The sequence below is a fragment of the Pituophis catenifer genome, unplaced genomic scaffold (genome assembly GCF_029215685.1).
Source record: "Pituophis catenifer annectens isolate HBS135680 unplaced genomic scaffold, rPitCat1.0.hap2 SCAF_2, whole genome shotgun sequence".
In the NCBI taxonomy this organism is placed as follows: Eukaryota; Metazoa; Chordata; class Lepidosauria; order Squamata; family Colubridae; genus Pituophis; species Pituophis catenifer.
In genome coordinates this window covers 284714443-284741789 of record NW_027256882.1, presented here as the reverse complement: position 1 = coordinate 284741789, position 27347 = coordinate 284714443, and the positions used below count along the sequence as shown (strand labels likewise).

Here is a 27347-nt window from a genome sequence, read left to right as displayed (position 1 = left end):
CTAACTCCTAGAGCTAACGACTAGCTGCCTCCTTAAAGGGTGAAGAAATTTCAACTTCATGTATGGTCTGGATAGGATATCTGCCAACTTTTGATGATAAAGCTTTTCCGCTTCCTCTGCCAGGGCATATTCACGGCGCTCCTCCTCCTTTTCCATTTCACGGGCTTCCTTGAGGTGATCCATTTGAGCACGGAGTTCTTCCCGGTATTGTTTCGATTGCTGCAAACGCCTGCAGGGAACATGTACAGGAGAAAGGAGTTTAGCACTTGGCACGTTGAGCACTTGCCATGGAGGTTCAGAAGGCCAAGAACTGGTTCCACAATTGCCTTTCATCTTCAGGAGCCGTGGTGGCACAATGGTTAGAATGCAGTACTGCAGGTTGCTTCTGCTGGCTGCCGGCTGCCAGCAATTTGACAGTTCGATCTTAACTGGCTCAAGGTTGACTTAGCCTTGCAGCAAACAGCAAACAGCTTGGTCAGCTTCAGTTATCGCAGCCCCAGCATGTGGCTCGTCAGGGCTCCGCTCCATTGCAATCACCACCAGTCAATTCTGCTGAGCTGCTGCCGCTGCCGGGGAATACTGGAGCCTTCGCTGCTGAGCAGCTGATCGGTTGGATTGGCCTCCCGGAATACCACCAGTTAACTGTTTTAGGCAGTGGTGATTGCTGCGGCCGCCGATTGCTGCCACCTATTGTCGCTGTCGCCATTTGGCAGCGGTGATCGACAGCAATTGGCAGCAGTGATCGGTGGCGGTGATTCCCGCCGCCTAGAACAGCTGATTGGCAGTATTCTGGGAGGCCGATCCAACCACCGATCAGCTGCTCGGCAGCTAAGGCTCCAGTGTTCCCCAGCGGCGGTGAACGGCAGCAACGGTGATACCAACCCCCCTGCCCCCCCCCCCACAATATTAGCTCTATAAGATGCACAGACATTTCCACCCACTTTTGGGGGGGATGAAAGTGCGTCTTATAGTGCGAAAAATACGGTAAGTCCAAGTGCTATTGCTATTTCCCCAATCTGGTACACTCCAAAGGGTTTGGAGCCCAACTGCTTACTTCTCCAGGAGCACAGACAAATATTATACTGGTTTCCAGTACAAGTAATCCTCCATTTCTGACCACAAGGAGACCAGAATTCCCATTGCTAAGTGAATCATGCCTGATTTTATGAACATTTTGCCATGGTTGTTAAGCAAATCAGTGCTGTCATTAAGTGAATTGCATGGTTGTCAAGTGAATCCATCTTCCCTCATTGACTTTGCTTGTTGGAAGCCAGTTGGGAAGGTCACAAAAGACAATTTATATGATCCTAGGGCACTGCAGCTGTGCTAAATACATGCTGGTTGCCGGGGTGAAATACTCCCAGACCGAAATGCTCCTCGCCCGATCCAGTAGCAATGGAGGCGGTTGGGTGGTTTGGAGAACCGGTAGCAAAAATCCCTGCCCCCACCCCCACCCCATGCCCAGCTGAGCCGCACAATCATCAGAGGCTTTTTTTTTACTTTTAAAAGCATTTTTTTCTACAACCTCTTTGGTCAAAAAATGCTTTTAAAAGTAAAAAAAAAAAGCCTCTGATGATTGCGCGGCTCAGCTGAGATCGTCAAAGGCTTTTAAAAGAAAAAAAGGGTTTCTTTTCTTTTAAAAGTCTCTGACTATCCCAGCTGAGTTGCCTGATCGGCAGAGGCTTTTAAAAGAAAAAAAAGCCTCTGCTGATCAGGCAATTCAGCTGGGATCGTCAGAGCCTTTTGAAAGCATTTTTTCTACAACCTCTTCGCCGAAGAGGTTGCAGAAAAAATGGTTTTAAAAGTTAAAAAAAAATTGGCTATGCCCACCCAGTCACATTACCCACCACCACCAAGCCACGCCCACAGAACTGGCAGTAATGAATTTTAGATTTCACCACTGCTGGTTGCCAATTACCTGAATTTTCATCATGTGACCATGGGGATGCTACAACAGTTATTAGTGCAAGGACTGGTTTTAAGATATTTTTTTCAATGCTGTTGTAACTTCAAACCTGTCGCTAAACAAATAGTTATTAAGTCGAGGACTAGCTGTGCACATGGGCATTCAGTAGAAACCACAGTGACATCACATCATCTCATGACATCATGTGTGTGATGGTGCCCGTGACATCACTTCCCCCTCCTTGAAGATGCCCTTGGGAAAGTACAGGTAGTCCTCGACTTACAACCACAACAGACCTCAAAATTTCCATTGTTAAGTGAGACATTTGTTCAGTGAATCCTGCCCTATTTTATGACCTTTCTTACCATAGTTCTTAAGTGAACCACTGTATTAATACGGCTGTTGTTAATCTGGCTTCCCCATTGACTTTGCTTGTCAGAAAACTACCAAAAATGATCCCGGGACACTGCTAATTGTCATAAATATGAGACAGTTGCAAACATGTGAATTTTGATCACATGAGGCATGGGGATGCCGCCAGGGTCGTAAGTGTGAAAAATGATCATGTCTCTTTTTTCAATCCCGTTGTAACTTTGAATGGTCACTAAATGAACTGTTGTAATCCGAGGACTACCTGTAGTAGGAAATGCCCTTTGATTGAGAAAAGTCAGGCCTGTTGACAGGGCCATGAGCAATTACCTTGTGCAGGTCTCTTGTTCTATCTGTTGGTATTCCTGAATGGCGGCCTTTAATAATTCCTTGTCCTGTAGAAGATCTTCCTGCTCCTTGGCGTTTCTCTGCACTGAGAGGTGGAAAACGGCACAAGTCATTGGCTAATGTCGAAACAGAACACGGGGCTCATTGGACAGCCATGCTCAATAGTTCCACCCCACTTTCTTAATGCAGTTTTGGTCATTACAAGATTTAACTACATCGTAAACAGACAATCCATGCACCGTAGGGTCCTTGTTTCAAATATACGGGCAGTCCTAGGGTTACGGCCGCTATTGAGTCCAACATTTCTGCTGCTAAGCAAGACAGCTGTTAAGTGAGTCTTACCCAGTGGTGGGATTCAGCCGGTTCGGACAAACCGGTAGTTAAAATTGCTGACTGTCCCCAACAGTTCCTTACATTTATCCTCAATCTGAAGCTTCCTTGTGTCCATGACTTCTTTGAGTAACCGATCTCTGGCTAGTTTCAGGGCCCTTTCCTTCTCAGCTCTCTTGGCCCACATTTTGGCAGCATCCTCAGCCCGCAACCTGTCCATCTCTTTTTCCTGTCGTTTGTCCTCTTCCTTCTGTTGAGCCAGGTAGGCCTGATACATCTGCTGCTCTTGAAAGAGTTCCCTCTGAAAAATGCAAAAAGGGGAGAGATTTTAAAAGGGAGAGAAGGGGAGGAGGAGGAGGGAGAAGAAGAAGAGGAAACAGGAGAAGAAGAGGAGGAGAAAAGAAGAAAAAAGAAGAGAAGGAAGTGGGGGAGGAAGGAGGAGGAGGAAGGAGAAGAAGAGGAAGAAGGAGAAGAGAAAAGAGGAAGAGGAAGTGGAGGAGGAAGGAGAGGAGGAAGAGGAAGGAGAAGAGGAAGAAGAGGAGGAAGAGAAGAAGAGGAAAAAAGAAAGGGGAGGAGGAGGAAGGAGAAGGAGGAGGGAGAAGAAGAGGAGGAACAAGAAGAGGAAGAAGGAGAAAAAAGAAGAAAAAGGAGGAAGTGGAGGAGGAAAGAAGGGGAAGAGGAAAAAGAAGAAAAAGAGGAGGAAGGAGAAGAAGAAGAGAAGGAGGAGGAAGGAGAAGGGCAGGACCTCCATTTCTATGAATTACTTGATAGCTTCCCTGCTTAAAAACCTGCAAGGTCTGAAATTCTGATGGATTTTTCCATCCCTTTTTTTGACTTTTATCCTCTTAGTCTTCCATATTTCATAACTGGCAAACTGAAATGTTTTCCTACAACTACATAACTTCAGGAGCTAAGGAGAATCTTTCAGGCCACCGTTTACCCATTCAACCAATCTGCAGAAGAAATTTAGTGGTTGACATTAAAGGCTACTTGAGGTCAAGTGCGTCTGAAAACCACTGGAGTGACCTATCACATGGTGGATGAGCAGACTTCTCCTCACGAGGCCTATTTTTATGCATCTGCCTGGCCTCATCATGCTCAAACCATGCTTTCACAACAGTACTGCCATCCTTACCCAAAACAAGGCCCGAGAAAAGGGAAGATGAAATTACTACACAGTTAAAAAGGAACATTCCATTTGTATGGATATAATAACTTTTAAGTTCCACCATTTTTTTCCAGATATATGTTTGTGTAATACAACAATCTGCAAAGCTTCAAGTACGAACGTATCTCCAACTTAGTGGCACTGTAGCTCCTATTGCACACATCACTCTTCTAATTGTGGCTACATAGTCATGTGGCAATAGACAGACAGACAGACAGACAAATGATAGAGAGAAAGGCAGGCAGGCAGATAGAGAGAGAGAGAGAGAGATGATAAATGATCAATAGTAAGTAAATAGAGATGGATTGGTGGTAGATGATCAGTAGATAGATAAGTAGATATAGACAGTAGATAGCGAGAGAGAGAGAGAGAGAGAGAGAGATGAAGGATGAATGGATGGATGGATGGATAGATAGATAGATAGATAGATAGATAGATAGATAGATAGATAGATGAATTATAGTTATCTTCAGTGGTGGGATTCAGCCGGTTCCAGTCGGTTTAGGCCGGTTCAGGGGAACTGGTAGTTAAATTGCTGGCTGGCCCCGCCCCACTCCTTCCAGGAGTCCCCGCGCGCCACATTTTGGCTCCCAGGTAAGTGCAGGGAGGCTTCCTAGGCCTAAAACAGGGTGCAAGGGGGTGCAGCGCCCCCCCCGCCCACCGCAGCCCATTTTCACTCCCAGGAGACTTCAGGGAGGCCTCCTAGGCCCAAAATGGGGGGGGGTTAGCGCAGGAAGGGGCGTGTCCCGTGTCCCATCCCCCCACGGCCTGTTTTTGCTCCCAGGGGGTTGCAGGAGGCCGAGTGCTACCTCTTACACCCCCTGGCCAAGCCCACCCAGCCGGTCATTAAGGGAGCGAATGGGTTGTTAAATGATTTGAATCTCAGCACTGGTATCTTGCATAATATATCAAGCTTACAACCAGGTGCACTGTTGGCTTTACCTTCCTTTGTCTTTGGCTCTCCGTGTCCTCCAGGGATTCTTGCAGGACGTGATCTAAGATCTTCATTTCTAAAGCGAGCTCATCCTGCCTTTCTTCATTGAGACGCCTCGCTTTCATCTTCATGGAATCCAGCAACATGTCTCTGCATTCTCTCAGTTTCTCTCGCCTCCTGATCTCGGCTTGTTCGTTCTCCAGTTTGATCAGCTGCCGTTCTTCTTCCTGTGCAAGAGGAGCAGCAGTTGGTTACTCGTCACCTTCCGCCTGACAAGTTCCGAAGGAGCAGGAGTTGGACGTAATGGCCCACAACATGCTAAAAGGAGTTAAGTAAGCATAATAGATGAAGTAGGTGGGAATATGGAAGGCTGACTTCATCAAGAGGTTCTGATGAATCTGAGAGTCAGCACACAATTTCCATTGTTTTGAGATGGACAACAAAGTAGTGTTAATTCTACAGAGGTTTAATATAGTTTAAAGTCTTCTGGGTACCCTCAAACTCCTCACTAAAATCTAAGGAAGAATGAAAATTCTTGGCTCCAAACACACATGATCCTTTCCTGTCCTTTCCTTTCCTTTCCTTTCCTTCCTTTCTCTTCCCTTCCTTTCCCTTTCTTCCCTTCCCTTCCATTCCCTTCCCTTCTCCTCCCTTTCTTTCCTTTCCCTTTCCTCCCTTCCCTTCCCTTCCCTTCCCTTCCCTTCCCTTTCCTTCCCTTCCCTTCCCTTCTCTTTCCTTCCTTTCCTTTCCCTTTCCTCCCTTCCCTTCCCTTCTCTTCCCTTTCCTTCTCTTCCCTTCCTTTCCTTTCCTTTCTTTTCCTTTCCTTCTTTCCTTTCCTTTCCTTTCCTTCCCTTTCCCTTCCCTTTCCCTTTCCCTTCCCCTTCCCCTTCCCCTTCCCCTTCCCTTCCTTTCCTTTCCTTTCCTTTCCTTTCCTTTCCTTTCCTTTCCTTTCCTTTCCTTATTACCTCTGTGTCCCAAAATGATTGGGCTACCCCTGTGCATAAGAGGCTGCCCACCTGTGATCTATAGGTGAAATCCATATAACCAATGATATAGCCAACTAACATAAATTATCATCCAATCTAAACCTGAGTGCAAGGACTGCAGAAGGGAGATAATTATGCACAGCAGATTATAGCAAGCCACAATAACTCAGGTTTAATTATAGGCCACTGTCAAATTGAGGGGCTACCAGTTTTTCTTTTTTTTCTTTTAATTTGATTTATATGCCGCCCTTCTCCGGAGACACAGGGTGGCTTACAATATGCTCAGAGGCCAAGCTCTGGCTTCTCCCTTTTAAATCTTTTGTCATCTTATGGAACATGGAAAGTCTGTCTTTGTTGTGATTGTCACAAGTCTACAACAGGCTCCAACTCTCCTCCTGTTTAGGAAAGCTCTTCAGACCAGCATTAGAGGCTGATTTAGCCTCTCCTTGTTATCTGCTTGGTCAGCATTTTGCAGTTATTGTTATTAACAATTTTCTTTCTTTTTTATTCATTTTAGCTGTTTTTATGCAGTACAGCCATCTGGCATCTTTTTGAATCCTAAAAGTAAACAAATAAGTAAAGGCCTCTAAAGGTGTCGCTAGAATAGATGAGGTGGCTTTTAGCATTGACAGCTGCTTTTAAAGCAGAGAATAAAATAGAGTAGAGTAGAGTAGAGTAGAGTAGAGTAGAGTAGAGTAGAGTAGAACAGAACAGAACAGAACAGAACAGAACAGAACAGAGTAGAATAGAATTCTTTATTGGCCAAGTGTGATTGGACACAGAAGGAATTTGTCTTTGGTGCATATGCTCTCAGTGTACATAAACAGAAAAAATACATTCGTCAAGAATCATAACGTACAGCACTTAATGATAGTCATGGGGTACAAATAAGCAATTATGCAAATTAGTAAGTGGGAGGAGATGGGTGATAGGAACGATGAGAAGATTAATAGTCATAGTAATGCAGCCTTAGTGAATAGTTTGACAGTGTTGAGTGTTAACTAAAACTTTCCATGAGATATAAATCTGAGGACTTTGGGGTCTACAAGGAATTTGTCTTGTAGAGCCTTTGTAGCAGGGCCTACTTTGTAGCAGGGCCTACTTTGCTACTTTGTAGCAGGGCCTACTGTAGCAGTCCCACTTCCTCCACCCCACAATTGTGTCCACAAAGTCCTGGAAAGATGCAAAGAGGATGCTAAAACACCCAAAAGGTCCCCGACAACAGAGCCATACTTGATTGGAAAGCGAGAAAACACATGTCAGAGACCTCTGGGAAAATGCTGGCACTACAGAACAGCCCTGGGAATAGCTACTCGTCTCTGCCAGGCAACGTGGAGTAAGATTGCTGCGGGAAACAAGCCTCCTAAGGGAGATCCGTAGCTAAGCGTGGCATTTCCATCAGAAGGAAAAGCATCAAGGTAGAAGGATTGGTCATACTCTTGTAACGGGAACTCTGGAGAACTGCTGCCAATCAAACCCAAACGTACTGGGCTTGACAGCAAGTCTTTGGGGAGGTGTCGGAAGCAAGACAAGACGATCTTGGGGAGCTACTCAGCTAGTCCTCGACTTAAAACCATTCGTTAAGCCTTAACTAGTCTCCAGGAACACAATGTATTGGGCTGCTCTTATTGATGTCAGCAATATAATATTCATTAGCTAGCATAAAAAAATACCATGTTTCCCAGAAAATCAGACCATGTCTTATATTTTTTTGAACCCCAAAAATAAGCACTTGGCCTTATTTTCAGGGAGGTCTTATTATTTTGGGGCGCGTGGAGCAAGACGGGGTTACTCTTGCCATCTTACCTGATTTCCAGCTCTGTCTCCCTAACCCTAACCAGAGGAAATGGCGGGGACCGTGTGCGCATGCATTTAAATATTTTCGGGGGGGCTTATTTTCGAGGGGGGGCTTATTTTAGCCCATGCACTCAAAAAGGCTGATTGGGCTTATTATCAGGAGATGTCTCATTTTCAGGGAAACAGGGTAGGTTCTTATTCATCTGGGCCCAATCTTGTGTAAATCTGATTTTGACATGTGTGCACTCTAGTTTTATTGAGGGAATAACAAGCAAACTGCTGGGGGAGTGTGACTTCTAACTGTTCTCAAAATGGAAAGGTAAAAGTAACAGTAACTCACATTCTCATCACCTCTGGGTTGGACAGCTGCAGTGCACGATATATGAGGTGGCTTTGAACAATATACAACTGCAGCGGGCAGGGAGGGCAGTGGTCTGAGAGCTGTGTCGAGTGGTGAAATGTAAAATTTGTTACTACCGGTTCTGTGGACGTGGGTTGGGGAGGTGGTAATGTGACTGGGTGGGCTTGGCCAACTTTAAAAAAAAACAAAAAACTTTTAAAAGCATTTTTTCTACAACCTCTTTGGCTGAAGAGGTTGTTTAAAAAAATGCTTTTAAAAGGCTCTGGCGATCAGGCAACTCAGCTGTGATCGTCAGAGCCTTTTAAAAGCATTTTTTCTACAACCTCTTCGGCATTTTAAAAAATGCTTTTAAAAGACTCTGACAATCCCAGCTGAGCCACGCGATCATCAGAGGCTTTTTTTTTTTTTACTTTTAAAAGCATTTTTTCAGCCGAAGAGGTTGTAGAAAAAATGCTTTTAAAAGTAAAAAAAAAAGCCTCTGATGATCGCGTGGCTCAGCTGGGCATGGGGGGTGGCGGCAGGGATTTTTGCTACCGGTTCTCCGAACCATCCGCCGCCATCGCTACCAGATCGGGCAATCCGGTCCGAACCAGCAGCATTTCACCCCTGAATGTCCCTTTGCATCACTTCCCATATTGCCAGATCAGGATCCCACTTGACAGATAGTCCTCGACATACAACCATTCCTTTAGTGACAGTTTGAAGTTACAACAGCAGTGGAAAAAGTGACTTACCGCCATTTTTCCCCCCTTACACCCATTGCAGGATCTCAGTTAACGAATGTCTCACTTAGGAACATAAATTTTGGGCTCAGTTGTGGTCCTAAATCAAGGATAACCTGTACCATGGATGGGGGTTTGAAGTTGATAACCCTGAATTACAGCCTGAAGCCTTTTGGAAACCAGCTTGTGGACATTAATGAACTCATTAATAAAGAAGGATTGGATGTTTCTAATCCTTCTTCCAATTCGGGCGTTAAATCTTCTTGCTGATGTCTGTACAATGCCAACAGTCTCTGACTTACGACCATAACTGATCCCGAAATCACGGCCATAAGTTGTTACAGTCATAACTCGAGGCACCTACATGATGTTTGCAGCATCCTGCAGTCATGTGACCATGATTTATGATGATTTTTGCTCAAAAAAATGGCATTTACTTCCAGTTTCTGGCCCCCAAAAAAACCCCGCTCATTGTGAACCTTGGATTCACTTTATGACCACTGCAAAAATGTAATAAAATAGGGCACGGTCACAGGGTGACCCCCTCGATGACCAGCATGATGTGCGACCATCATTCCAGACTCAGCTACAGTCGTAACTCGAGGACTCCCTGTAATGAGGAAATGAGAAGCTACTACCTTACCATCAGTTTTGCCTCTTCTTCCTTCAGTCGCCTCGCCTCTTCCCTTTGAGCATCCACGATGGCTTTCTGGGCATTGAGCGTGTTAATCATTTCCTCTCTCCAACCGGATCGTTTGTTGGCCTCCTCAAAGGCTCGTTTCTCCTTGGCTAACCGGTCCTCTTCCCAGAGAGTGGTGTACATGGCCTCCTCCATCTCCTTCTGCTTGTTCAGCTCCTCCTTGAGAGCCAGCTGGGTTACCCGGTCTTTACAGACCTCCTTCAGGTGCTGCTGGCTTAATAATAACCGCACCTCCTCACAAGTTTCTCTGAAACACAAATAAGAAGGAGAGAGATTGTAATTTTGAGTTGCAAGATCCAATCTGGATCGGTCCCTGGAACCAGAAGTTTTGTCTTCCGAAGCTTTCGGACTCGTGCTGGAGCCCATCCTCAGGGAACTTCTCTCTACCGGAATATGTGCTTTGGGCTATTCTACGTTTCGTATTTATGTGATGCCTTCCTATTGCTTGATTGATGTGTTGATGGACGGTGATTTAATTTTTACTGCATATGAGGAGAGAAGGTTTTCTATGCAATTGGGCAAATAACAGGGATGCTATTCAGCAGGTTCTGACAGGTTCTGGAGCAGTGGTGAAATCCAATTTTTTTTACTACCGGTTCTGTGGGCATGGCTTGGTGGGCGTGGTGTAGCTTGGTGGGTGTAGCTTGGTGGGCGTGGCAGGAGAAGGATACTGCAAAATCCCCATTCCCTCCCCACTCCAGGGGGAAGGAGATTGCAAAATCTCCATTCCCACCGCAGTCTGGGGCCAGCCAGAGGTGGTATTTGCCAGTTCTCCAAACTACTCAAAATTTCTGCTACCGGTTCTCCAAACTGCTCAAAATTTCTGCTACCGGTTCTCCAGAACCTGTCAGAACCTGCTGGATTTCACTTCTGTTCTGGAGAACTGGTAGTGGAAATTTTGAGCAGTTCGGAGAACTGGCAAATACCATCTCTGGCTGGCCCCAGACTGTGGTGGGAATGGAGATTTTGCCGTATCCTTCCCCTGGAGTGGGGAGGGAATGGAGATTTTGCAGTATCCTTTTCCTGCCACGCCCACCAAGCCACGCCCATAGAACCACAGTAAAAAAAATTGAATTCCACCACTGGAAAATAAAATGTTATGGTAGGATATATAAGTATGGGTACACATTAGGCCCAAATGTATTTATTCATTGTGCTGTAAACTACCAATAATTAGTTCCAAAGGTGTCTTTTTCGAAAGACACCTTTGGACTTTCTTTCTTTTTTTTCCTTGAAGACGTTTCGCTTCTCATCCAAGAAACTTCTTCAGTTCTAAAGGGTGACTGAATGGTGGAGAATGGGAGGATTTGTGTTCTTGCAGTCGTCTGGTTGTTAGCACTCTCTCTGAGAGTCATTGAGCCCACTTGGAGATCACTATTCAGGTGATCCTGAGGGCACAGATAAGGCTCCAAGTGGCCTCAATGACTCTGAGAGAAAGTGCTAACAACCGGACGACTGCAAGGAATATAAATCCTTCCATTCCATTCTCCACCATTCGGTCAGAACTGAAGAAGCTTCTTGGATGAGAAGCGAAATATCTTCAAGGAAAAAAAAAGAAAAGTCCAGTTACCTCTTGAAAAAAACACCTTTGGGACAACCATGATCTGGACGACTGAGAATCTCCATAGACATTTGACAATAATGGGTCGAGGTAGGAGAAGAAGAAAGGGTATGATTTCTTCAGTGGAAAAATCATTTAAATTTTAAGCATATACAGGTAGTCCTCGACTTATAACCACGATTGAGCCCAACATTTCCACCGATATGCAAGAAAGGCGTTAAGTGAGTTTTGCCCCATTTTACGATCTTTCTTGCCAGAGTTGTTAAGTGAATCCCAGCGGTTGTTCAGTTAGTAACACGGTTGTTAAGTGAACCTGCCTTCCCCCATTGACGTTGCTTGTCAGAAGGTCGTAAAAGGGGATCACATGACCTCGGAACACTGTAACCGTCATAAATACGAACCAGTTTGCTAAGGATCCTAATTTTGATCATGTGACCACGGGGAGGCTTCAATGGTCGTAAAATGTGAAAGCCGATCATAAGTCACTTTCTTTAGTGCCATTGTAACTTTGAACAGTCACTAAATGAATGGTTATAAGTCAAGGATCTGTATCTGAATAGCAACTGTTTCTTGCTGGCACCAATCTGGGCGATTCTAGGTTACAGAAGATCAACAGAAGAAGCTCTACAAGAATGAGGTGAAACCAGGGGTGAAATGCTCCCGGTTCGGACCGGATCGCCCGATCCGGTAAAGATGGAGGTGGGTGGTTCAGAGAACCGGTAGCAAAAATCCCTGCGCCCCGCCACCATGCTCAGCTGAGTCACACGATTATCAGAGGCTTTTTTTTTTTACTTTTAAAAGCATTTTTTCTACAACCTCTTCCGACGAAAAAATGCTTTTAAAAGTAACAAAAAAAAAAGCCGCTGATGATCGCGTGGCTCAGCTGGGATCCTCAGAGGCTTTTCAAAGCATTTTTTTCTGCAACCTCTTGGCCGAAGAGGTGGTTAAAAAAAAAGCTCTGAAAAGTCTCTGACGATCCCAGCTGAGTTGCCTGATCGCCAGAGGCTTTTCAAAGCATTAGAAAAAATGCTTTGAAAAGTTAAAAAAAAAAAAAGTTAGCCACGTCCACCCAGTCACATTACACCCCCCTCCACCAAGCCACGCCCACAGAACCGGTAGTAACACATTTTACATTTCACCCTTGGGTGAAACCCTCCCAGGTGTTCTCTAGGACCATATCCAAGTTCTCCTTCAAATGGGACTCCAAATATGGAGAGGGGAAATTCAATGTTTTCGTTTTTCTCTTGTCACAGCTTTCGAAGTGGCCCTGAAAGGGTACGGCCAAAAGAAGAAGAAAAAAACAAAGAAAAGAAAGGAACCATTTAGCCCCTTCGGTTATTGGCATTTGTGGCCAGCAAAACAGCATTTGGCTCCTCTGCATTTACAGGATGCTCCCTGTCCAAATTTTATCCTTCCAACAAGATTATTAAACCAGACTATAACCAACTCTGTGGCTGATTTGTGTCACTGTCAAAGGACATCTGGGAATATATTTTCAGCATGTCGGCTTTGTCTCTTTCCAAATGAGAAGCCCAAACAACCACAACACCAACGTAAATTACTGACTGTCTAAGAACGAACCGTCACTGAAAAGAATTCTGTCAGAAATTACTTGGCTCTTGGGATGCAGGCTGGTATCTCTGAAAGAGATTAACTCAGCTGGCAAAAGAGTCATTTTGCCCATCAGGAGAGACAATGGGCATAGGAGATAGGAGTGGGTGGGAAGGGAGGATGGAATGGCTTAACAGGAGTAATGGCTGCCCTTCTATCCACAAAATTCAAAAGGCTTCCATGCCAATCCTTGCTACTTCTGTTGCTCCTCTGAATCTTAATCTCCTCTCCCAAGCTAATAGAGGGAAGAAAGGGGCCCTACTGGATTCTGCACAGCTAAATCTAAACCCCTAGGGCAGGGGTCAGCAACCTGCGGCTCTGGAGCTGCATGTGGCTCTTTCACCCCTCTGTTGCGGCTCCGTCACTCAAGACGAGACCGTCTTTTGCCACCAATAGCTTCCCACCAACCAGTTCGTTCTCACAGGGAGGGACTACTCAGGGTACCGTCAGTCAAATCATGCCAACTGGCGACTCCCAGGGGGAGGGCCTTCTCTGTGAGGGCTCCAACCCTTTGGAATGAAGTGCCCCCTGAGATACGGAATATCCCTGATCTCCGTGCCTTCCACCGTGCCCTCAAGACCCTGATGTTCCAACAGGCGGGGCTAAACATATGAACATGTGAATGTTTTTAAAATGTTATCTAATTTTAGGTTCTATTTAATTGGGCCAAACTATGTTATAATAATAATTTTAATTAGCAATTTTATGATGTTTGTGTATCTATATTTTTCTTGACTGTACACCGCCTTGAGTCCTACAGGAGAAAGGCGGTATAGAAATATAATAAATAAATAAATAAATAAATAAATACATAAATACATAAATAAATAAAATATGCGTCACAGCCGCCAATGTGCAACACCCACCGGCACGTGATTTATTGAGCTTTTCAACCCCTGGTAGGCCAACCATGGATAAATCCAAGAAAGGAAAAGTTTCAGAAAAAAACAGAACGTTTAATTCAGCTACATATGCTAGTTTTGTGGCCACTCAAGAAATAGTCAGGCACGGGAAGGGTTTTGTGGCTCCCGGTTTTTTTTTTTTTCTGTGGGAAACGGGTCCAAATGGCTCTTTGTGTGTTTACCCCCTAGGGCAGGGGTGTCAAACTCAATTTCATTGAGGGCCGCCTCAGGGCTGTGGTTCACCTTGGGTGTTGACTTCGGACTCCCTTTGATGCAATAGAATAAGATAATAGCATCAAATCTCAACTTTTTTACTTTTAAATAGTCATATGAACCAGCCATTTCTATAACAACAAGCCTATCTAGTTAGCAAAACGCAAAATCAGAGTTTTGGGTTTTTTTCCATCTCAAGCACAAAGTCCAGAAGCGGTTTCCAAGTAGAAACAAAAATAATTGTGTTTTTTTTCTTTGATCAAAGCAGTCAATTTAGCCATCTCTGCTAACTCTATAAACTTTTGCAGCCATTCCTCCATTGTGGTAATCAACCCTCCCCTGAGAGCTCTTGAAGCCACTTGGGGGTTTATCTGTACTCTCAGGGTCACCTGAATCAGGATGCCATTGCTTGTGGAATCTTCTTGGATAGAGAGCTGTCCAAGACAAGTCAAATATCAAGTCATATTTGAGACAACAATGATCTGGATGACTGAGAATCTCCACAGACATTCCTAGAGGAACATTCTTAGATTTGGCTCACTTACCGGAACTGCAGTTCCCGTTTTTCCGCCACTAGTTTCCGCCGAGCCTCTTCCCTCTTCTCCCTCAGCTCCTTGGCTCTCATTCTCATGCTATTCCTACGACTGTCGATGGTTTCTTCCTGCGATTCCATTTCGGCAATGAAGCCCTTCTCTTCAGTTTCCAGGAGATCCCGAAGTCTGAAAAGAGACAGATGCAATTGGGCTTTTCTTGAAATCAAGCTAATAAAGATTTTACAAATGTTTAGCTGTAAGATTTTAAACTGTAAGAACACCAAATACAAGCTGGGCGGATACGACCTCGTAGACGTCCCCCACTCTGTCAAGGACCTAGAACAGGGGTGAAATCCAGCAGGTTCTGACAGGTTCTGGAGAACTGGTAGTGGAAATTTTGAGCAGTTCGGAGAACCGCTAGCAGAAATTTTGAGTATTTTGGAGAACTGACAAATACCACTTCTGACTGGCCCCAGAGTGGGGAGGAAATTGAGATTTTGCAATATCCTTCCCCCAGGAGTGAGGGAATGGGGATTTTGCAGTATCCTTCCCATGGAGTGGGGAAGGAATGGAGATTTTGCAGTATCCTTCCTCTGCCATGCCCACCAAGCCACGCCCACCAAGCCCACCAAGCCACGCCCACAGAACCAGTAGTAAAAAAATTTGGATTTCACCACTGACCTAGGAGTACTCATCTCAAATGATCTAAGCCCCAGAGCTCATTGTAGCAGTATTGCCAAAAAGGCATTAAGAGTTGTTAATCTAATTTTGTGAAGCTTCTTCTCCGGTAACATCGAACTGCAAACTAGGGCATACAAAACCTATGCCAAACCAATTCTCGAATACAGTTCGTCTGCCTGGAATCCACGTTGTATATCGGACATTAATACAATTGAGCGGATCCAGACGTATTTCACAAGAAGAGGACTCCACTCCTCTGCTCACAATAGAATACCTTATGCCACCAGGCTTGAAATTTTGGACAACCTGGATGTCAGATATAAATGCCTTATTCTCTAATGTGTAAATAGTATATGAACGGGGTATCAGGGGTTAACTTATTCTTCACTTCTTAATGTATTCATAATTCACCACTCCCATATCTAGCTCCACCCATTGTATATATAAGGAGCTGAATGCACCCACTTCTTTGCTTCTATCTGTGAATATTCAGTGAATATAGAATGCCTAATGTAAATAAAAGGAGAAATATTTAAACCTTTAACTCTTACTGAATTTATTGAGTCTGATCCTGAAAATATTGCAACAAGCTGGTAGCAGAGGATGGTTAATTGACTCAATAAATACTTAAAAATGTCTAAGAAAGATAGGCCCAACACCAGGGCATACAGCAAAGAAATGGAAATAGAACAAGAAATAACCAACGAATCCACAAACGCGATTTCGAGAGAATCCGAAGAATACACCACTGAAGACGAAGAAATAATAGATGAAAATGATGATCAGGAGGAAATCGAAATAGAGAATAACGAACTCAGGTCAGAGATATTAAAACTATTGAAGAGCCAGAAGAATGATGAAAGCCTCATCGCGAACCTCCAAGATATGCTGAAGAACAGCGGAGCAGCGAGAGAGAAGTACATCACTAATGAAAAATCAAAAGACCCAAAAATAGTGAGTGATATGACTGCAGAAAAAATTGTTGTGAAGAAGAAAAATGGTGATCCCGCGCGAAATTTTGAATGGCAGCCATCTTGGTTTCAACAGACCTCCAGGGTGAGCGAAGCAGAGCCAATCAGAAAACTCAATTCAAAATCTCTGGCGCGAAAAACATTATCAGACAACGAAAACGAAAAAGAAGATTCAAACACCTCAGAAGAATCAGAATCAGAAAGTGAAGGTGATTCAACAAACAATCAAATAAAATCAGCAATGAAAACGCTTTTTGCTGCATTTGGGCCAAAACTAAGAATTACTAAAAAGCTAACGAAGAAGCGAACGAGCAAGCCAATGCCTCAAGACCTGCTCGCTCCCATCCTGACTACGAGAGCGCCGACGCCCGAACCCAGAGAGCCCTGCCGATACCGCCCCACGCCACAGACCGAAGCAAGCACCAACGCACTCAAAAGAAGAGGAAGAGCAGCCGCCATCGTCAGGACTCCCAAGATCGAGCCAGAGACCGATTCGTCTGAGGAGGAGCAGGACGAGCGAGCCGCAACGAGGAGAACCTCTCACGACGACTCCAGGGAAGAAATGGACAATGCGCATGCGCAAGACTACGCAGACGGTCCGGGAAGACATGAATTGACGAGAAGACCATGCAGGCTCGTTGCGAGCATCCCCACGCCGTTTTGTAACTTTCTGCATTTACGAGACCACGGACTACCTCAGGTTGTAAGTAATGGACCTAATAATGTCGGAAATTTACCCAGTGACTTCCCAAAGCTAAGGATAGATGGCATTAATTTACAAGAATGGTATCAGCAGCTCCAGGTTGTCTTTATGAAGGAAAACTTACTGTTTTTTATCACTAGTCCCCCAAAAAGACCTTGGACTCTAAAAATAGACTGTTTACACCATAGAGCATTTTTCTTATTAATATCTAGTGTATCTCCTGCAATGTATCACAGCATTAAGCAAAATCTGACTGTTTCAGAAATTATTCAATGCATGTTCAATTTGTTTCACAGTGACAGTGTAGCTACCACCACAAGGATGTCTAAAGATTTCTTTTCATCTAGGATAAAACCAGGGGTTTCCATAAGTGAGCACTTAATATCTTTAAACAAAATAAGAGCTGAACTGCATTTAAGGGGGGAGGTGATTTCAGACCAAACAATGAAAAGTGTTATTATCAACTCACTTGACCCATCATGGGACAATTATATGTCACATTTAGACACAATCAATCTAGGATACTTATCCATAGAAAGTCTATCCAATAAATTAATAACAGAAGACAATTCAAGAAGGGATCGTTCTAACAATCACATAGAACACAAACCATATAGGAAAGTAGCTTTCCAAGAAAAATATAATGAAACATTTAAATGCCATAACTGTGGATCCAGGAAACACAATAGAAGAGATTGCCCCAAAACTTCAAAAGAAAGACATAGGTCTGAATATAGAAACAAATACAATTATAGACAGTCTTCCATGGATAGACATAGATATAGAAGCCCACCAAATTACAAAGAGAATAGAGGGGGCAGAGATAATTCAAAGGATAGAAAATCTGGTTCACTGAATGGATTAAATAAACAAGACAACACTAACATACAGCAGAATGAGAACAATAATTGGCTTATTGACTCTGGAGCAACTAATCACACCACTAATAACAAAAATATATTGTCTTCATTTGTAGAAGATAAATTTGTAATTAAGGTAGCTAACCAAGAAAAGGTTCAAGTATTAGGTAGAGGGAATGTAACCTTACCTGGTCTAGGAAAAATAGAGGGGGTATTGCTAATACCTGAAATACCTCATAACATACTAAGTGCTATAAAACTAAGTAGAGATTCTGATATTAACATTGTTTTTTCTAAAGGAAAAGCGACTTTGGAGAAAAATAAAATAGATATAGGCACTGTGATGATTAAAGGAGGCCTACCTTATCTGATAACAAAGGAAAAATGGTTGCATAACATTGATTCAAATATGGAAGATTGTATTGAAGTAGATGATGGAAACATTAGCAACAGTGACAATGATGAATGTAAAATATCTCATGATCACAAAGATGCACACAATGAAAAAAAACCAAAAATAGGTAAGCCAATTCATGATGAGTGTGCTCACATCTTACATAGGAAGTTAGGACATGCCAGTTTTCCTGTAGTACAAAAAATGACTGAACACGCAGAAGGTGTTAAAATAAAAAATTGTGAAAACTATTTGGAATGCTCAGTATGTAAATCTACAAAACTAAAAACTAGCCCCAGGCCAAGAAAATCTACTAGATCAACCAACAAAATTTTTGATTTAGTACACATGGACTTAGTTGGTCCACTAACTCCTTCAATCACTTATAGAAAACGTTACTTCTTGACCATAGTAGACGATTATAGCCGCTATGGATTTGTTTATACATTAAAACACAAAGATGAAACCTTTCAAAAATTTAAAGAATTTTATAAACGCATAGAAACACAACACAATATCAAAATAAAACAAATCATGACAGATAGGGGATGTGAATTCATGTCTAAAGAATTCTCCCAATGGTTAAAGGACAAAGGAATGTTACATTACACATCTAGTCCATTTTCTGCGTTCCAGAACGGGATTGCAGAGAGGAAGAACTCAACATTACAAACCATGATTAGATGCACATTGGAAGATGCTGGCTTAAGCAAACAATTCTGGTCAGAAGCCCTACATTATTCCAATTACACACAGAATAGAACCTGGTCCAGCATTGTAAATAAGACACCATATGAAGTGATGTATAATAGGAAAACAAAATTGGCACACATGCACATATTTGGAGTCACTGCAGACGTACACATATCTAAGCAATTAAGAAGAAAGGGAGAAAACGTGTCCAGAAGACTCAGATTTATGGGATATGAGACAGGCACTAAAGGGTACAGATTCATTGATAATAATAACAAATTTATAGTCTCCAGAACAGCTGTGTTCCATGAACAGGCCAACTGGTCTAAAATACATCTTAATGAAATATTTCCAAGTAACAACAAAGATACAAAATCTCAAGAGAAAGGGACTATAGAAAAGCAAAATATCAACAAATATAAAAACAAAACCAAAACATGGATAAATAGCCAACACAAAATAAAGACAGACACACTAACAAAAAAGGAAGCAAGATATTTGCATGATAACAATAGTAAACCTGAAAAAACAATTAGAAACACCAGAAATCAGATGCCTAATAAATACAAGGATTATATAATGCATATGAATGGTGAGTCAACGACACCTAATACATATGAGGAAGTGTTAAAGCTCCCTCGTAAAGAAAAGGAAAAATGGGAATTAGCAATGAAAAAAGAGATGGAAAGCTTACAAGGATTAAATGTATTTACACCTGCAGTTGCACCAAAAGATAAAACAATTATTGGTACCAGGTGGATATATAAAATTAAGAACTTAGAGGGAGGCAATACCCTATACAAAGCTAGACTAGTTGCACAAGGTTATGCACAGAAATATCCGGAGGACTATACTGACACGTATTCCCCCACAGTAAGAACTGAGAGTGTCAAAACAGCTCTAGTGGTAGCATCAGCACTCAATCTCGATGTATTCCAATATGACATACAGACTGCGTATCTACACGCAAAACTAGATAAGGAAATATATGTAAGAGCACCTCACAGTCAATACACAAACAAGAATGAGACTTGGTTGTTAAACAAGAGTTTATACGGGTTAAAACAATCTGGTAAACGATGGTATGATTGTTTAGTAAAAGTACTTAAAACCATGGACTTCAATGCCACCACTGCTGATAACTGTTTCTTTGTCAAAAAGAGTGATGATTACATAGAATTTGTATTGATCTATGTGGATGACATTTTATACATAGGAAAACATAAAGAGAGAAGAGAAACTTTTGTGACTAAACTAAGTGAACATTTCTCATTGAAATCTTTAGGCAAAGTAAACAAATATCTTGGTGTTCAAATTAATAAGACTAAAAGAGGATTCAAACTTACTCAGAGAGATAAGATCATAGAGCTCTTAAACAAATGCAATCTAAGTGATGCCAAACCTTGTGATACTCCTATGCAGACTGATTTTCTAAGAAATGCTGATGAATCATCCCCTGAATTTAAAGATAACACATTTTATAGATCAGTCATAGGTTCACTTCTTTATATATCTAATTGGACAAGACCAGATATCGCTTTACCCCTCAATTTATTATCCAGACATGTCAGCAAGCCAACAATGTACCACTGGGAAGCTGTTAAAAGAATATTAAGATATCTGAAAAACACACTAGACTTTTGTTTAATGTTGGAACCTAACGATAATAAAGAACCAAAGCTTACATGTTACGCAGATGCGGACTGGGCTGGAGACACCTCATGTAGAAAAAGCACATCTGGTTATATATTCCTCTTAAATGACTGTCCAGTTTACTGGTACACTGGTAAACAAGAATTAGTGGCCACTTCAACGACAGAAGCAGAATATGTTTGTTTATCTAAAGCTGCAAATAACCTTGTATGGTTTAATGATTTGATTTCAGATGTTTGGAAAAAACCTGCTTTGCCTTTTGTTATGCATGAAGACAATAAGGCAACTATTGAAATATCTAGATCTGACGCCATTGGACAAAGGTCCAGACACATAGATATAAAATTTAAACATGTGAGACAATTATCTCAGGATGGATTTATTAAAGCAGTGCATTGTGAAACTTCAGAACAATTAGCTGACATATTGACAAAACCTTTACCTTCTAAGCAGCATAAATACTTAACTTCTAAATTGTATGTTTTGTACTGTCCTGAATCTGAATGTAATTGGTGTTGCATAACGAATCGGCATTTAGAGGGGGATTTGTCAGATATAAATGCCTTATTCTCTAATGTGTAAATAGTATATGAACGGGGTATCAGGGGTTAACTTATTCTTCACTTCTTAATGTATTCATAATTCACCACTCCCATATCTAGCTCCACCCATTGTATATATAAGGAGCTGAATGCACCCACTTCTTTGCTTCTATCTGTGAATATTCAGTGAATATAGAATGCCTAATGTAAATAAAAGGAGAAATATTTAAACCTTTAACTCTTACTGAATTTATTGAGTCTGATCCTGAAAATATTGCAACACTGGAACTATGCCACTTACGGTCTGACCGAAGTATAGTACACAAAATTGTCTGCTACAACATCCTACCTGTCAACAAATGACTTCAAGCTTCAACCACAATAATACACGGGCAATCAATCGATACAAACACAAGGTAAACTGCTCCAAACTCGATTGCAGAAAATATGACCTCAGCAACAGAGTGGTCAATGCCTGGAATGCACTACCTGACTCCATTGTTACATCCTCAAACCCCCATAGCTTCAACCTTAAACTGTCTACTGTGGCCCTCACCCCATTCCTAAGAGGTAAGGGGGCGTTCATAAGCACACCAGCGTGCCTACCGTCCCTGTCCCGCTGTTCCATTTATTTGTACTCATTACCTGTGCTCATTCCATGTTTATACGTATACCTGTTATCTTGTACATGTTTGACAAACTAAAGAAATAAAAGGAATAAAATAAAGATGGTTGGACTTCAACTCCCAGAATTCCCCCATTTTCCGAATTTTCAGATAAAGGATCTTTGGTACATCTCAACACCCCAGTGGTGAAATGTAAAATTTGTTACTACCGGTTCTGTGGGTGTGGCTTGGTGGGGGGGTAATATGACTGAGTGGGCATGGCCAACTTTTTTTTTTTTTTACTTTTAAAACCATTTTTTCTACAACCTCTTCAGCTGAAAAAATGCTTTTAAAAGCCTCTGACGATCTCAGCTGACTTGCCTGATCAGCAGAGGCTTTGTTTTTACTTTTAAAAGCATTTTTTCGGCCGAAGAGGTTGTAGAAAAAATGCTTTTAAAAATAAAATAAAAAGCCTTTGATGATTCCGCGGCTCAGCTGGGCATGGGGTTGGGAAGGGATTTTTGCTACTGGTTCTCCAAACCACCCGCCACCATCGCTACCGGATCGAACGATCCGATCCGAACCGGGAGGATTTCACCCCTGCAAGACCCTATTGTTAATTAAACCAAAGCAAACCACATAATTCTTTAATGCTTGTTTCTTCCCCTGTGGCTTATGAATTATAATTTGTGGTTCAACATTTTAGATGAACGTGGCTTAAGGCTTTCCAAGTTCATTTGAACTGGAGATTAAATGTGTGCAGTCTGCTAAGGTACTACAATAGTCCTCATTCTATGACTGTAAGTGCCTAACACCTACCTCTTGTTAAGTTACAGGTAGTCCTCGACTTACAACCACAATTGAACCCAAAATTTCTGTGGCTCAGCAAGACAGTTGTTAAGTGAATTTTGTCCCATTTTATGACCGTTCTTGCCAGTTTTTAGTTGAATCACTGCAGTCGCTCAGTTAGTAGCACGGTTGTTAAGTGAATCTGGCTTCCCCATTGTCTTTGCTTGTCAGGTTGTAAAAGGTGGTAACTCTGGGATACTACAACCGCCATAAATGTGAACTGGTTGCCAAGTGTCCGAATTTTGATCCTGTGACCATGGGGATGTTACAATGGTCGTAAGTGTGAAAAATGGTCATAGAGGTTATTTTTTTCAGAGCTGTTGTAACTTTGAATAGTCACTAAACGAATGATTGTAAGTCAGGGACTACCTGTATTCTAAAGTATACTTTCTCCTTTTTGATGTGAAGGAATGTAGCAAGAATAAAGGGTGAGAAAGAAAATTGAAATAAACCTCATTTTATTTTTATTTTATTTTTTTATTTTTTATTTTATTTTTATTTAGTGTAAAGACGGTAGAGAAATAAACTATGAGAAGCATTCAAAATTCTGTTAGAGACAGTCCTCGAATTACGACCACAACGGAGCCCAAAATTTCTGTTGCTAAGCGAGACAGTAGCTAGGTACGTTTTATCCCATTTTACGACTTTTTTCACCATGGTCGCTAAGCAAATCACCACAGTTGTTAAGTTAGTGACATGGTCGTTAAGTGGATCCAATTTCCCCATTGGCTTTGCTCGTCGAAAGGTCGCAAAAGGGGAATCACGTGACTCTGGGACACTGCAACCGTCATAAACGGGACTCAGTTGTCAAGCACCCAAATGTAAATCACACAACCATGAGGGAATGCTACAACGGTCGTAAGTGTGAAAAATGGTCATAAGACACCTTCTAAAGCAGTGTTTCTCAACCTTGATAGCTGGAAGATGGGTGGACTTCAACTCCCAGAATCCCCCAGCCAGCAGCGCTGGCTGGGGGATTCTGGGAGTTGAAGTCCACCCATCTTCCAGCTATCAAGGTTGAGAAACACTGTTCTAAAGTGTTGTAACTTCGAACGGTCACTAAACGAACTGTTGTAAGTTGAGGACTACCTGTATTGCTCAGACAATAAGAGGTTTTGTGTCAGTTTTCCTCTCCTCAGGCTTAGTCGGCCAAAATCAAAACCCACAAACCCCGTCATTGAGTAATTCTTCTTTTTTACCTGTCTTTCCTCTCTTCTTCACCAGTCAGATAAGCCTGGATTTCCTCGCCGATTCTCTTCTGAACCTCCCGGTGATGTCGTTTCCGTTCGCTGATCTCCTCCATTTTACCCTTAATGATCCCAACTTCGTGGGTTCTGGCGTAGCGGGCAAATTCATGGCGCTTTGCTTCCTGAGCCCTCCAATAAAAGAGCTGCTTCTGGCTATCCTCCGCTGTATTGGGCAACACGGCTCTCTGCGGGAAGAAACGTGATTTAATTGAAGCATCCGGCCACAACTGCAGAAGAGAAGAAAGCCAGCAGCCCCCTTGGCCCCGAACAAGCTTTTGCAAACCATTTATTTATTTATTTATTGGTTCGATTTATATACCGCCCTTTTCCGGAGACTCAGGGCGGCTTACAATGCGTTAAGCAATAGCCTTCATACTTTTGTATGTACCTGCTTAGTAGGGCTTTCGGCCTCCCCCAAGCGGTGTTCTCTTTTAGACAAAGTCAGCTTATTGCCCCCACAAACCGGATCCTCATTTTACCTACCTCGAAAGGATGGAAGGCTGAGTCAACCTTGAGCCTGGTGAGATTTGAACTTGCAGTAATTGCAGGCAGCTGGTGTTACTTAACAGTGCTTTAATCTGCTGCGCCACCGTTGCCCGGTTCACCATATTAATTCACCATGTTAATATAAATTTATAATGCCTTGGTAAGACCACAATTGGAATACTGCAGGAGTCTCAAACTCATGATGTCACATGACATATCACGACTTTTCCCCCCTTTGCTAAAGTGGGCGTGGGCAGCGTGTGATGCATCCGGCCCACGGCCCACGAGTTTGACAGCCCTGGAATCCTGCATCCAGCTTTGGTCACCACGATGTAAAAAAGATGTTGAGACTCTAGAAAGAGTGCAGAGAAGAGCAACAAAGATGATTAGGGGACCAGAGGCTAAAACATATGAAGAACGGTTGCAGGAACTGGGTATGTCTGGTTTAATGAAAAGAAAGACTTGGGGTGACATGATAGCAGGGTCCCAATATTTGATAGGCTGTCACAAAGAAGAGGGAGTCAAGCTGTTCTCCAAAGCCCCTGAGGGTAGGACAAGAAGCAATGGATGGAAATTAATCAAGGAGAGAAGCCTGATAGTTTCCTGATACTTAGAACAATTAATCCGTGGAACAACTGCGCCACACAGGAGCCTGTGTGGTGCAGTGGACTAAGTGCTGTTAAAGTAGTACTTAGCTGCCAGCTGCCTGCAATTACTGCAAGTTCAAATCTCACCAGGCTCAAGGTTGACTCAGCCTTCCATCCTTCCGAGGGAGGTAAAATGAGGACCCGGATTGTGGGGGCAATAAGCTGACTTTGTATAAAAAAGAACACCGCTTGGGGGGTCCGAAAGCCCTACTAAGCAGGTACATACAAAAGTATGAAGGCTATTGCTTAACGCATTGTAAGCCGCCCTGAGTCTCCGGAGAAGGGCGGCATATAAATCAAACCAATAATAATAATAATAATAATAATAATAATAATAATAATAATAACAACAACAACAACAACAACAACAACAACAACAACAACAACAACTTGCCTCCAGAAGTTGTGAATGCTCCAACACTGGAAGTTTTTAAGATGATGTTGGATAACCATTTGTCTGAAGTGGTGTAGGGTTTCCTGCCTAAACAGGGGGTTGGACTAGAAGACCTCCAAGGTCCCTTCAACTCTGTTATTCTGTAATCACCAAGGGGTGGCAGAAATGCCTAGACCTGGTTGTACATCCAGTTTTTCTACATCCATGTTTTGCAAACTTGGCACCTCTAAGAAGTGTGGACTTCAATTCCCAGAATTTTCCAGCCAGCTGAGTTCAAAAAACATTGGTCTAAATCAGTGTTTCCCAACCTTGGCTGCTTTAAGATGGGTGGACTTCAGCTCCTAGAATTCTGGGAGTTGAAGTCCACCCATCTTAAAACAGTCAAGGTTGGGAAACACTGATCTAAATGCTCAATAGTCCCTTCATCTTTTATTTTTTAAGGAGGTAGTTCCACACCAAGCCCAGGGCTGCAGCCCCTCCTCTTATGCTGATCCTCCATGTTCAGAAGCACTCTATCCCTTAATCCCAGACTCACTATGCAGTACCAATAGCAGCAAGCAGCTTCATTCCATTTCATGCAATGGAATAGGGATTAGGAATAGAATAAAATTCTTTATTGGCCAGGTGTGATTGGACACACAAGGAATTTGTCTCCAGTGCATAAACTCTCCAGTGTATATACTGATGACTGTTTGACTGCAATTTTGTTGCTTGTATCCTTATGATTTATATTGATTGTTTCCTAGTATGATTTGATTATTTGTACCCTGTGACTATCATTAAGTGTTGTACCTTATGATTCTCGATGAACGTATCTTTTCTTTTAATGTACACTGAGAGCGTATGCACCAAAGACAAATTCCTTGTGTGTCCAATCACACTTGGTCAAGAATATTCTATTCTATTCTATTCTATTCTATTCTATTCTATTCTATTCTATTCTATTCTATTCTATTCTATATACAAAAGTGATACAATCACTTGTAGAAGAGCCTTGGTGGTGCAGCGGACTAAAGTGCTATTAAGTAGCACTTAACTACCAGCTGCCTGCAATTACTGCGAGTTCAAATCTCACCAGGCTCAAGGTTGACTCAGCCTTCCATCCTTCCGAGATAGGTAAAATGAGGACCTGGATTGTGGGGGCAATAAGCTGACTGTATAAAAAAGAACACCGCTTAGGGGGGGGCCGAAAGTCCTACTAAGCAGGTATATACAAAAGTATGAAGGCTATTGCTTAAAAGCATTGTAAGCCGCCCTGAGTTTCCGGAGAAGGGCGGTATATAAATCAATCAATCAATCAATCAATCAATCAAATAAATAAATAAATAAATAAATAAATAAATAAATAAATAAATAAATAAATAAATAAATAAATAAATAAATAAATAAATAAATAAATAAATAAATAAATAAATAAATAAATAAATAAATAAATAAATAAATAAATAATGGTTTTTATGTTTTGTTATGTTCAAAAAATTTTTAAAAAATTCCAAAAAAAAAAGGGATAGGCTATAGATCATAAATCATAAGTACAATCATTAATCATAAGATACAAACAAATGATAAATTTCAGATGCCAATAGAAGGTAGTAGGAAAGATGAGATGAGAAGGATAATAGCAATACACTTACTACATGGGTAAATATCTTTAGGCATAAGACAGTGCTGTGGAAACTAGCTGTTCAGCAAAGTTGCTGGCATGGGGAAACAAACTATCTTTATGTCTAAAATGCTCAATTTATTAAAGAAGTTATTAGCCACTTTGGAGAGTTACAAAACCCGGAAAACAACAACAACAATGATGTGTCTAGGCCACCTACACATCCCGCAGAGGGGGACCGGTTGCTATTTGAGGCTTCTTAGTGGAAAATGCAATGTCCAGGGCTGTAGCTCCAACCTCTGGCGGGGAGGAACAGGGCTAGCTTGGTAGACGGCTTCCCCTAACGCGTGGAGCAAAGGGAACTAAATCGTGGAAAGCCGTGCGGAACGGAACGTCCTCCTTGAGGACTAGCTGCTTGGCTGGCCCGCGGGTAAAAAAAAAAAAAGAAGAGCGTCCCGTGAGCGTCCCCCGCCATTCCCCAAGGCAATCCCCCTTCCCCAACGGCGACTCACTAAGGCCACGACGTACGGCTTGGGGCCTTTCACCTCCCGATGCACGCGGCCCCGATCGTCCATCAT

General features: G+C 42.4%; 1 protein-coding gene across 1 annotated transcript; it reads right to left on the bottom strand.

Moving 5' to 3' along the window:
* On the bottom strand, window positions 1-27347 carry CFAP53 (cilia and flagella associated protein 53). Its single transcript, XM_070935993.1, has 8 exons — window positions 27282-27347; window positions 23592-23824; window positions 14454-14627; window positions 9565-9868; window positions 5064-5282; window positions 3038-3254; window positions 2606-2708; window positions 1-229 (listed from the first exon to the last, which is right to left on the bottom strand). Exons 1-8 carry the CDS (start codon window positions 27345-27347, stop codon window positions 1-3), a joined length of 1545 nt encoding a protein of 514 aa, XP_070792094.1.